Source organism: Tupaia chinensis, unplaced genomic scaffold (genome assembly GCF_000334495.1).
Source record: "Tupaia chinensis unplaced genomic scaffold, TupChi_1.0 Scaffold148234_1, whole genome shotgun sequence".
Lineage (NCBI taxonomy): Eukaryota > Metazoa > Chordata > Mammalia > Scandentia > Tupaiidae > Tupaia > Tupaia belangeri.
The window spans coordinates 3645822-3658965 of record NW_006208084.1 but is presented as its reverse complement, the minus strand read 5'-3'; the positions used below and the strand labels follow the sequence as shown (position 1 = coordinate 3658965).

The following is a 13144-nucleotide window of genomic DNA, read 5'->3' as shown; positions in this document are numbered from 1 at the left end:
TATCACACTCTGATGATATGTCATAGTTTCTGTGCCAATCTTTGGAGATCTCTCTAGCGTTGTATTTAACCAGTATGGAGCAGATCTGTGTTTTGTGGAAGTCATTCAGCGAATCTTCATTTCTGAAGATTATTAGAGGAAAAACTACACTGAAAATATTTGTTTAGACTTCTGTAAATTTGATTACCCTCTGATGCAGATTGGAACTTTGCAAAAGTTTGCATTCTAGGTATGGTTTTGCGTATATTCTATGAGATTATTAGTAAATGCCAGGAAGACATGTTTTCCTTTTCCTGTCTATCAGTTAAACCCACACTGAGAGGCAGATAGGTGGTCGGAGGAGAAGATGTGGGGCGGGGAGGGCAGCTGACATCTTTTATAAGTGCTCTCTCGAGGCTGGATGTGTGTCTTTAGGCACGTTCTCTACTCCTGCAGTGAACTCAGAGCACAGTGGGAGAGGGCATGGGCAGAATGTAGGCAGGGCCTAGGTCTAGGCCATTGCTCTGGAGGCCTGGAGACCTGGTCCCGTTAGTGCTTAGGGGAGATCAGGCCCTGAGAGACTAACTTACAGTACTAAAACTGACAGGAAAAGGAGACAGCAGAATACGTGTCTATGATGATCTCTGGTTGGACCTAGAATCAAAATCTGAGCATTGGTTGAATTGAATATTTAATGTCAGACTAGACTAGTGTTTCTTAGTCTTTTTAAATGATCTCTCCTCTAAGGAGCCTTTATCGATGTTTCCCCCAATTCCTCTCCTCCATAAAGTTTTTTCCTGTTCATGAGAGAGTGTGTATGCAAGACACAGAGAGAGAGATAGGTACTGGGCATATGCCAACCAGGCCAAGAATTTGAACCACAACTGGCATATGACTTCCAGCTCCTCAGTCTGGTATATTACCAACTGCCGCAGAGCCTGGGCCCCCATGAAATTTTATTACTGCAAATATGGTATATGTTTATGTATGTACTGTAACCATGCGGAGGGTCACATTGTAATAGCTAGGGTTTTTGTCTTTGTTTTTTAAGAATTATTTAATTTTATTGATTTATTTAGTTATACAAGAGAAGGACAGAGTGAGAGAGAAAGAGAGTGAGAAAGCAAGTGGCCAGGTCCAGGACTCAAGCCATGGTCGGCCATGTGGCAATCCAGCGCCCTTAACTACACCATACCACCTGCCGGCCCCAAGAGCCAGTCTTTACCTTGAACTAGACTAATGTGAATCCGTAAGGATGGTCTTACCAATGGTATCAGAAAAACCTAAAATCCCTTGGCTGTAACACCCTATGTTCATCTTTATACTAGGGAGGACCTTGCTATGGGAGTGGAAGTACTCTATGTTCTATAGTAGTAAAGGATCTTATGCCCACGTTATAGATCCGGAAACAGGGCTAGAGGAGATTAAATGACTTCAGGGTCATGGAGCTAGAAGATAGTAGAGTTTAAGATTGAAATTGATTTATTTGACTCAGCCTTTTGAAAACTTTTACAGAGATATAGCTCAGATTCCCATTCTTTACCTGGTTTTCCGTTTGGGAAAAGGGAATTGGGGGTGGGGGAGCAAGCATAAACTTTACTAACCTTTATCCATGTAGTAATTATTTGTGAGTATTTGCCTCGATTTGACTTGGCAGAAGTAGAGTACAAACCCATTTTCAGTTTTTCCACTCGATTTGGCGTTTTAATTTTTCTTTTAAAATATTATTCCAGGGGAAAATGCAGCCAAGATATATAAAGATCTTCAGAAGCTCTCTCGCCTCTTCAAAGACCAGTTGGTGTATCCTCTTCTGGCTTTTACCCGGCAAGGTGAGAGATGAAGAGTTGTCACAGGTCGACTGGCTGGGAAGAACTTAAGTATGCTTAATGTGCTTGGTGACCCTGTGACATCTGACTTCCCTCTTTTTCACTCCTAGTGAAGTTCTGTTCTTTTAAGACTAAGCTTACATGTTAATTTCTTCGATATTACTCACTTTTTTGTATTTCTGTAGTATTTTGTGCATGACTTTTATTGGAGAATTTTTCCCACTGAGTTCTAATGGATGCTATAATTCCTCCCCCTGCCCCAAGGTTGTGAGTACCTTTAAGGCAAATGTTTTACTTTTGTATTCTCATGACTCATAATAGCTATTTACTAAATATACAAAGAAGTAAAGGGTAGCCTGTAAATTAGGTCTACTTTTTTTTCTTATTAAACCAGTGTTTACTGAGGATACCATGTCAGGCACTTTGTTGGATGTTTCACATATATTCTCATTTAATGCTAGTAACTTTGAAAATTCAATTATATTTTATAGATGATATTATAATTCATTGAGGTTTATATTAGTCAGCTTTCTCTTACTGATGTTGTGGTAAAACATCTAAAATCTCGGTCGGTGGCTTAGAGGGAACATGTATTTCTCACTCATGTACATGCTGTGAGTGGATTTCCTTTGGCTGAAGGACTGGTTTTATTCAGGACATGCCCTTGGGACAGAGACAAGTGGGCCGAGGCCTGACCGGATTGGTTCCCAGAGCTTTTGCTCAGAAATGATGTCTGTTACCCACACAAATTCCATGAGACAAAATAAGTCAAAAATGGTCAAGTCTGATGTAGTGTAACTGTTGGGTAGGAAGTAATTAAGAACCAGCATATAGTTTACCACAGTTCTTGAGCTGATAGCATCAGACTTATGCAAGTAGATATAGGACCTCTATTTGCTATCTGTCTGTAGAGAAATAAGTAATACTTCTGGTTTCAAGTTATAGGGTGCCATGGTACCACTTTATAGTTAGTGGTAGGGGAAGGAAAATAGTGTGCATTTTTTTTTTCTTTGAAGAATTATTGTATTTAACTTTATTTACTTATTTGCTTATTTTAATTTGACCAGAGAGAGACAGAAAGAGAGAGAGAGAGATAGGGAAAGTGAGAAAGCAAGCTGCCAGGTCGGAGACTCGAACTGCAGTTGGTCCTATGGGAGTCTAGTGCCCTTAGCCACCATACCACTTGCCTGCCCCAATAATGAGAATTTAAAAACCCTTAAAGGTGTCTGTTAGATATAGGTTTATCTTTGCTATTAGAGAATAATTTTACAGATGTTTCTAAGGAGCTAATACTCAAAAAATAATTTTGATTTGACTGAAACATACTTTTTCCTTTCCTTTCTTGGCTTTTCTTCTGAATTTATCTATCTTCATCTTCAGCCTGCTAGACGTTAAATAATAGCAACTGCTAACCCTTGAGTGCTTCACATGTGCCAAACATTGTGCTCTTGTGCTCAGCACTTTGTGTGTATGGGAGGGGTCTTCAGATAGTTCACGGAAAATGCATATTATGAAAAGCGGCATGAATTTCAAAATGTTTTTGCACCAAAGTAAATTTGTACTGACTTGTTATAACATGACTGAACTGGATCTGGTTCGAGGTATTGAGAAAGATGAGACATCAGTCAGTGTGAAAAGCGCCTTTGTCAGAGTACCGTGAATGGAAGCCAGAACAAACATCAAATTTATGTTTAAGCTTGGGTAGAAGAATGGTGAAATCACTGATACTTTATGATAAGTTTATAGGGACAGTGCCCCCCAAAGCAATCAGCTGTTTACAAATGGAGAACTTATTTTAAGAAGAGCCAAGACGATGTTGAAGATGATTCCCTAAGTGGCAGATCAGCCCTGTAAATTCACGAGGAAAAATTTAATCTTGTCCTGTCCTGATGGAAGAGGACCAACAATTAACAGCAGGAACAATGGCCAATTCCAGAGTAGGTTGAGATTACACAGTCCTGACTGAGAATTAAAATTGGGCAGCTGGGCTGGCAGGTGGTGTGATGGTTAAGGTGCTGGACTCCCACTTGGCCAACCACAGTTAGAGTCCCGGACCTGGCAGCTTGCTTTTTCACTTTTCGTCTCTCTCTCTATCTCTCTGGTCAGATTAAAAATAACAATAATAATAAATACAATTAAATAAATAATTATTTAAAAAAAATTGAGCAAGCTTTCTACTTGACAGGGCCAAAACTGTTGTGCCTAGAATAGCTGCAGACAAGAGCAGACCTTTCAGTGGAAATTTTAAATAAGTGGGTTCAAGATCCTGAAGCGTTTATTTGAAAAATTGTTAACAGGAGATGAAAGGCAGCTTTACCAGTCAAAGCGAAGACTACCGAGAGGCGGCAGTGGTCTAGTCAAAGCTGGAGCGTCTGGCCAAGAGTAAAGGTCATGGCACAGTTTCTGGGGATGCTTAAGGCACTTACATGTTGGCTTTCTGGAGGGTCGAAGTGTTCATTATGAACATCTGTTTATAATGAGAGTGTTTTGAGAAGGTTAGGAGACGCTTTCGCTGAAGGATGCTGGGAAAGCGTACCAGAGCGCCCTCCATCACAGTGGTCCTGTTCCTCTTATCAAACAAGCAATTTTGTGTGAGCTCTGGTGGGAAATTAGGCATCTGACTTACAGTCTTGATTTGGTTCCTTCTGACTTTTTGGTTTCCTAATGTTAAACAATCTTTAATGGGCACCTGTTTTTCTTTAGTTAACCATGTGAAAAAAGACCACACTGACATAGTTGAATTCCTTGGACCCTCAGTTTTTTAGGGCTAGATTGAGGGGCTGGATCATTGCTTACAAAGTGTCTTAAATGTGATTCAATTTATATTGAGAAATAGCTGTTTTAATTTTCATCTTTTAATTTCATTTTTTCATGGACTTTCTGAAGTCTTCTCATGAAAACATTTAATTCTCACAACAACTTGGTGATGTAGGTATTGTGTAGTTAATGAACCCACTTTTCAGATGAGGAAATCAAATTTGAGTTTAAATAACTTGTCCAAAACTAATAAATGGCTGGTATGGGGAACAGGTATAAAAGCCAGTGAATTATCCATTTTCTGTACTGAATATTGTTGGACACAGAAGAGTTGATTGGGTAGTATTTAGTCATTGTCGTAGGTATTATTTGATTAATATTAAAAAGTATTTGTCTTTATACTAAAACATCAAGGGAATGAGGGACTTGGAGCTGTGTGCGTCAGTGCTGATATGCTCACCTGGGGTAAAAAGTTGTCACAGACGACGAGTGCTTGGGGCATCAAGATTGCCATCGAATTGGTCACTCTTTGGAAAGGAACAAGTGGCAGCATCTGTTGGCTGTGGGGAGACTGGATGCTCTGTACCCAGTGACCTGTCACGTCTGTCTTTGTTCCTTTTAGCACTGAACTTACCAGATGTCTTTGGGCTGGTGGTCCTCCCACTGGAGCTGAAGCTGCGGATCTTTCGGCTTTTGGACGTGCGTTCTGTCCTGTCCTTGTCTGCAGTTTGTCGTGACCTCTTTATTGCTTCGAATGACCCACTGCTGTGGAGGTGTTTGTACCTGCGGGATTTTCGAGGTGATTTCCATAATGATATGTTCACAAGAAAAGGCCTTTTTCTTACTGTGTCCTTATTTGTACAGCTTGCCCAAAGTTTTTAGTTGTAGGCTTTTTTTTTTTAAGTTGCAAATCATAACACACAGCCTTAGAGTAAAGAGATTGTAGGCTTCTTTATCTTTGCCTGTGTCTTAAAAACTCTCCTCATTCATTTTTGTACAGTCTGTAACACAAATAGCCCACTAGACTGAGTAGATTATTTCAGGATAGAACGGCAGTAAGTTAGATTTATTTTCTCTAAAGACCACTCTCAGTCTCTGACTTAGAGATGATGCATTTCTTTTTATTGATTTATTTTTTTCCTCTAGGACACATTACCAGATTAAAGTCAGAGGAAGAGGAAGAGAGAAGAGAGGGAAAGTGAGAAGTCACCCTGTGGCTACTCCACAGTCCTCTCTTCTCCATTCTCCTTGTGGGATTTTGGGCACACACGCACACCTGCCCAGTGTGATTTTCAAGCTGATGGGGTCCAGTTAAGCCACCAGGTCCCAACCCATGCAGTTGGTCATGTGGAATCCAGCTGGGTTAATGTCTGCACCGTCTCCTGGCCCAAGATGAGCTGCATTTCTAACCCACTTCCACAAGGGAGACCAGTGTGCAAGGCAGAGAGCCTCGCTCAGCTGTGGCATGTTGCTAGGCAGCTTTATTTCTGTGTGGTCACACTGCGGTGCCCTGGGGATCGTTGTGGCAGTGGTGATAGTACAGCTTGAGTGCCAGGATTTCCAGACCCAAGGCTAAAAGCCTCGTCATGATATGTCTCTTCTGACACTACCGTTTTATGACGTACCAGTATTTTTCAGATTGTTGTTTGATCCTGAGTTAGGTCATGAATCGCTTTATTAGGTCATTTCATGAAAAAAATATTATCCCCCTCTCAAAAAACCATGTTAGGAAAACCAGTATTTATTTTATCAGTAGTATCCTTATTTATAAAAAGGAGTAAACTTCTATTTCAGTTATTTATGTGTAATATATGTATATTGTAAAGCATTTGTTTTAGATTTCACATTGAAAACATTGATGATGTTGCCATGGGAGATGTTAACATATTTCCTTAGCAACTGTACAAATCTAGGGGGTAGATTCTCTCACTTTCTCTTTTTTAAATAGAATGTCCTGTCAAGCCATTTGGATTGTTAAAGATTAGTTTTTTTCTTTTAAAACTTCAAATAAGAAGTGAGAATAAGCTGATTTATCTCTTTTCCTCCTTCTTGATTCCCAAGGTCCTCATTCCACTTTATGCCCCTGAATTGAGAGTCTGAAACATTTTGTCACAACTGGCAGTTAAGTGTCATTAAAAAACATTGTTTTTTAAAAAAGTATAGTCAAAAAGAAAAGACACAGTGGCCGACATATATGGAAAAAGTGACAGAGATAAAAGTAGGCCTTAACATAAACGCTCATAAGAGGGAGGAGTGCCTTTCACTTGTGTGTTCAAGTTTACTTTTGAAGTGTAGTCAGTCTTCATCTCATTTCCAGACTGTGGTCCATACGCTTATTTGTAAGCTGAGTGTTCAGATTTTATAATGAATTTCCTACAAATACAGAATAATATTCTCGGGTGGGAGCTTTTATGAGTCTTGCATACTGACAAAATACTTTCAGAGAAGCCATTATTATCTGTCATCCCTCCACCTCATCAGGCTTTAAAGTTGAATATGTTCCTTTTTCTTCATTTCAAATAAGTGCTTTAAATATGATTATTTACGGTCATACTTCTGATAGTTGAATTGTGCAAAACCTGGTTGAGGGAAAGTGATCTAACCCACAGAGAAGAAGGCCTGAGGCAGCCTGACCTCCAGGTGTGACATGGGCGGTAATACAGCCACTCACATGGGTGAACTGACCTGTGCTTTCCTGTGCGGGTCACATGACATGGGGTCAGAAGCAGCTGACACGCCTAAGGAGGCGCCCCTGTATTTGTGTGGTGGAGGGGCGCAGTGTGGGCTCAGCACGGAGAGGGAGCAGCCACAGCTCCTCGGTGTTCCCCTAGGGGTCGCTGCACTGAATCTCGTGGGGCACAGAGCAGTGAGGTAACCATGAAGAAGGGTTCGAATTAGTTTCAAGAAAGTACAAATGATACAGTGTGTTTTATACAAAGGATTCATGGTGCATTTTATTCTTGATGAGTAAGTTCATTTCCCTTAGGAGGAAAACAAAACCCACTGTTTAATGCTGAGTGAATGAAGTACTTTTAAATCCTAGTTTTTTGTTTTTTTCTTTATAGATGGTACTGTCAGAGTTCGAGACACAGATTGGAAAGAGGTAAGTATTTTTAAATATTAAGGGTAATGTTAATGACACAGAAAAACTAATACATTAAGGACGTGGCCCTGCGTGGGTGGAAACCACATGCAGTGAATCCACATGTAGACCATAGGTTCGGTTCCCTGGGTTGTCCTGAGAACATGCCAGGTGTGTGTGTGGCACCTGGGATCCTGAGGAGCTGGAGGTCTTGGGCAAGCAGTTGTGCCATGATGAGACCCTGTCAAGGTGCTTCTCCCTGTCCCCCGTCTCTCATATGCACATGCATGCACTGTATCATAAAAAAATACGGTAAGGATATATTTTCATTTTTTAAAAAATTTTTTCAGTTTTTTACTATAGGATGCATGTGCTTACCAAAGTGAGAGAGAGAAGGAAAGTGAGAAATCACCCCTCAGGGAGGGTGGCCATGTTGCAGTCCATTTTCCTCTGGTGACCTCTCAGGATTCTGGGCACCCATGTGCCTGTGGCCTGCATGATTTGCAAGTTGCCAGGTCTGAAACTTGACCTGTGTAGTTGACCATGTGGGATCCAGTGCCCTAATCTCCACGTCATCCACTGACCCCTGTATGTTCACTTTTATTATGCTGTAATGAAATCTGTTTTCATTGATTTTTATTGTTAAATTTCACTGAATAGAAATGTTTTCAATTTTTTACCTTAGACTTAGTTCATATTTTCTTATCATTACACAGAAAAAAATCTTAACATAAGGATTATTTTCCATCTTCATATAAATTGCTCTTATTCTTTCGGTGCAAAGAAAAAACCTTTTAAGTGATTTATCTTTGTGCTGGAGCATAGCGGTCTTTAGCTGCTCAGCTAGTTAGAATCGCATATTATGAGAAGAATGTGCACTGCTGTTTTATTTACAGATGGCTGCTGTTCTATAAAAGGCATTGACAGGACTGGGAAAAACTCCTAGGGCCGAAGGACTAGAGAAGAATAGAATTCAGGAAAAACTCCTAGGGCCGAAGGACTAGAGAATAGAATTCTATGGGAGTCCTTAAATATGTACAGAATATGCAGTACTGTTCTTTAGGAACGTGCCCCATCCTCTAAAATAGGCATCTAGTTTTTGTTTTCAATTGAGATCCATTAGGGACATTAGGTGAGAAAGAAAAGTGAATTTAATTGCTACCCTGCCCCCTCAGTACCTCAGCTTTATCTTTTGTGGCATGACATTTTCAACAAATATTTAAATTTTCACCTTTCAAAAAAGGCTAACTTAAAATGGCATATCAGCTTGGGAGCGCCAGTTTGCAGTCTTGAAAGCACATGTCATTCAACCTTCCCTCCTTTGGATTACAATTCAGATTCGCACAGTTGCTCATGTGTAAATCGCAGCGTGGCTAAAGAATACTTCAGTTGGCACCACGTTCGAGCAGCCGCCGAGTGCAGAGAGAAGCTGGCAGAGTTCTCTTCTGGGCACTGCTTTCTTTGTCTGCCCAGATAGTGTGGAAAAGAAAAAGGCAGCTCTATACAAGGAAAGCAAATTCGAATTAGGGGGAAATGCCCTAGTTGCCTACCTGACCTTGTTCTCTTTCTCTCTAGCTGTACAGGAAGAGGCACAAACAAAGAAAAGAAGCGCAGCGTGCGCGGCACGTGTTCCTGCCACCGACCCCCCACCCCATTCCGTTCTACCCCAACCCCTTGCACCCCAGGCCTTTTCCTCCCAGCTCTCTCCTTCCTCCTGGAATTATCGGTGGTGAATATGATGAGAGACCAACACTTCCCTATGTTGGGGACCCAATCAATTCACTCATCCCTGGGCCTGGCCAGACACCCAGCCAGTTCCCTCCACTCAGACCTCGCTTTGATCCCGTCGGCCCACTTCCAGGACCTAACCCCATCTTGCCTGGGCGAGGAGGCCCCAATGACAGATTTCCCTTCAGACCTGGCAGGGGTCGGCCAACTGACAACCGACTGTCCTTCATGTGACCGGTTTATAACTCACTCTGGAGTTTGTTTCAGTTGCTTTTGTGTTTAAAACCACAGATGTCATCTTTCTGGGGTGCTGATCTCTCGTGTTATTTCGATTGTGTAGTGAGAGATGCAGGCCCGGACGCCTTTCAGTAGATACAGCTCCAGGGTGGTATGGCCCAAAGGTGATGAGGGTATCCTCGGGAATAGTTGGCTGTGGATTCCCCTCTAGAATGAAAGTTGTTTACTGATAATGTTTTGCACCAGATTAAAAAAAAAAAAAACAGTGTAAATTGCATGGCAGTCTTGATTTTTATTATAGGAGCTATGATATGGAATAACTTCACTCGGATTCAAGCATTACTTGTGTGTGTCAGAATTATCACATATCCTACTGAGAATAGGCAGGTGACTATTATTCCAAGAGGGTTCTGATTTTTGTTTTGTGTTTTTAGTGGCACTTTGTTTTCATATGAAGGTGCGGTATATAAAACAAATGAAGGTGGGCCTGTTGGTAGCATGGTGGTTAAGGCAGCTGGATCCTACGTGGCCAATTTAGCAGTTTGAGTCCTGGACCTGGTGGCTTGAAAAAAAGACCAGGAACATGTGTGTGTATGTCTAGAGTCCCAAGAGGAGAATGGAGGAGAAGGGATTGGGGCACGGCTATTCCCCTTGGGGGGTGCTTTCTCACTTTCCTTTTCTCTCTTTGTCTCCCTCTGATTAACACATACACCCTATAGCAAAATTGAAAACAAAACAAAACAAAAACAAAAACAAACAGAAAAGGCAGAGCCAGTTCGTTGAACCGGCTTTGGGGTGGGTGTTTTGGACAGCCTACTCCCTCCGTCTTTGCAGCTCTTTCCTGGGTTACATTGTGGAACTTCCTGGGCTCTGGAGCAGGACTGTTGATTACTGGGTGATAGGGACTCTCGTGTCTGCTTCTAGGATGAACTTATTAGGATCCTCCCTCCCCTGTATATTTTGAATAGCCTAATTTGTAATCTAAGTAGAGATACCTTTTAACAAAGTTTTACTGCTTTGGGTGCTGGTCAAGTGCTTGTTCATAGATAGCCTTCTCATTTATTTGAAGAACATTTTGCTTTTAAGACTTAAAGTACACAAAATTCAAGATTTATTTTTTTCTACAACAAAAGGCCAAACACAAGTAACTTATACAAACAACTATAGAAACATGCTGTAGTGACAGAAGTGAGAAGCTGAGTCACAACACAGGAATAAAACACTGTTAGCATCTGCAGAAAGTATTTAGGAATATTGCCAATGTCTTCTTGCTTTTCAAAAAATCTGTTTTGCATATAAGGAAATGGCTTAGAATGTTATGTGCTGCAAGAATATTTTGAGTCTTACATACAAGTGAAAAAAAAAATTTTTTTTTTTTTGCTACACATGTATATTGGGTTTATTTTCCATCACAGTGAAGAAGATTCAATCGGTATTATTTATTTAGTGAGTAGCTTGATGAATTGGGTAAAGGAGCAGATTGTAGGCCTCTCTTCCTCTGGTGTTTCATAATATCTGAACTAGAGGACAGCCTTTTCAAACAAGCGTCCACTAGATGCCATATGGCTTTTTAACTGGGTCTGACTAAAACGGTCGACCAGTAGCTTTGACGGGCCCAAAATTGTTTTGTGGCTTTGTAATGTTAGGTTGCGATATATGGGTGTGTGTGTGTGTGTGTGTGTGAGTGTGTGTGTGTGTGTGGTAAGCGTAGGAGACATAGTGACAGACAGAAGCACCAAATACTATAAAACGCAGGTTTTCAGAATGCATCCTTTTCAAGTGGTCCTCGAGAGGTCCCTGAATGGTGCTGGTGTCCGGTGGATACGGGTGCCGCGTTCCAATCTCATCTGACGTCACTGGCAGGCGCTACACGCCTCTTATTTTAGGATATTGGCAGTATGCCCTAAACCCAAACTTGCAGACCTGTCACAATAGTTGATTATCAATTCTTAAAACAATCCTCACAGCTTTTCTTGGATAGTAAAACTTGTAGCTAGACGCTTCTAAAAATCCCACTTGCCTGGTACACTGAGAGTGCGGAGCTTTATGTATTATTGCTGGTGTAATGAGAGCAAGGTCATGGTTTGGCAGGAGCCAGTTCTCCGCGTGATTTTCTGATGTCGCCCTGACGTACTGTAACGGGGTCAAGATGAGAGCGCCAGGACAGTCGTGGCGCTAGGAAAGGTTCTACGTCGTTGCCTTGTGGCTTCATGACTTTCTATGGGGCCCTTATTTTCCCCTTCAGTTACTTTTATTAACACAAGCTTGCTCTTGCCCCACCCTCCTCTACTCCTCCCATTTGTAAATGAAAGATACTGGTTTGGCATGGCTGGTTATCAAATCATGGGAGGTATCCTCTTCGCAACATAAGATTTTTGTGATTCCTTGGGTAGAAACTTGAATTCCGACCTGACTCTTGCTTGACTCTGCATTTCTTGAGACCACTGCTCAGTAATATCTGTAATTCTTCCTTCAGTGGAGCTAGCCATTCTTCCCGTTCCCCAGACTCGAGGCCCAGTGCCAAGGCTTGCTTTTCTCCTACCCTGGGCAGTAGCTGCCTAACTACAGAGCCCCTGTGGGGAGCTGGGCAGGGCCCAGGTCTCTGCTGTGCCGCAAGCATAGGTAATGCTCCCTTGGAGAGTCTCCAGTGGACTGTAGATGCGGGCTGGGTAAGACTTTGGGACGTAGTAGGTAAAGGTCACCGAATAAAGATTTAATTATAACTAAAATGTCTCCCTTGGGGTTCCCTGACAGGTTATAGCATGTAATTTTCTGCTCTTCCGTAGCAAAGCATGTGGGATGTTAATTGAGCAGCAAAGGCAATGCGAACTGGCTTCTGCTCCAGACTCAACGAGAAAACATGGAGAGCAGACACTTAAGAATTTGGAGACAAAACTAGGAGGCCCAATCAGTATAAAAGTGAAAGATATTTTGGATTTTAAACAAAACATCTGTGAAGGGTCTGCAAAAAGCTCACATTATGAAATTGGAAAAAACTAGACATGGATTTCAAGATTTGTTTGCACCCAAACAGACCTTGATTCCATTGATTTGCAGACTTGCTGAAGTCCCGTGAACACACACATTGTTGAAAGAACGCTTAGTTTTAGACCGCTTTCCCTTGAAGGGACGGTTCTCTGATTCCCCCAAACACTTCCCAGCTACCTCTCTCCCTCTCGGCCTGCAATGGGAGTACAAGGCCTGAGTGTCAGGGCTCATCTCTTTCCGGCTGCATGTCTTGTTTATGGAGATCCAAGTGGCACCTGTGTCCTTTACGCGGCGTGTGTGACAGACGGACTGTTCTGACTCGCGTGTCACCCAGCCCTCCGGTTTGTCTCCAACCAGACAAAGGTGCTGCCTTCTGTAGACTCTAAATATGAGACCGAAACCCCTCATTTAATCACTGACCACTTAGCCTAGGGCAGCTTTTGACAGCTGTCCATATAGTTAGTAACAGCCAGCTTGTCATCTACGATAATTGTGCCTCAGAGAATTGGAAAAGCAACAGCAAAAAAAAAAAAAAAAAAAAAAAACA

The 13144-nt window shown here is 41.7% G+C and overlaps 1 protein-coding gene across 1 annotated transcript in view; it reads left to right on the top strand.

Moving 5' to 3' along the window:
* The window catches only part of FBXO7 (F-box protein 7), a gene marked incomplete at its 5' end in the record, with an annotated part of 32188 nt that extends 22307 nt beyond the window's left edge, over positions 1-9881 (top strand). Inside the window, 4 exons of the mRNA XM_006170368.3 lie at positions 1713-1808; positions 5185-5361; positions 7628-7665; positions 9220-9881. Coding sequence (XP_006170430.3) covers positions 1713-1808; positions 5185-5361; positions 7628-7665; positions 9220-9606 — 698 coding nt within the window. The remainder of the gene's footprint in view (positions 1-1712; positions 1809-5184; positions 5362-7627; positions 7666-9219) is intronic.
* Positions 9882-13144: the final 3263 nt, after the last annotated feature.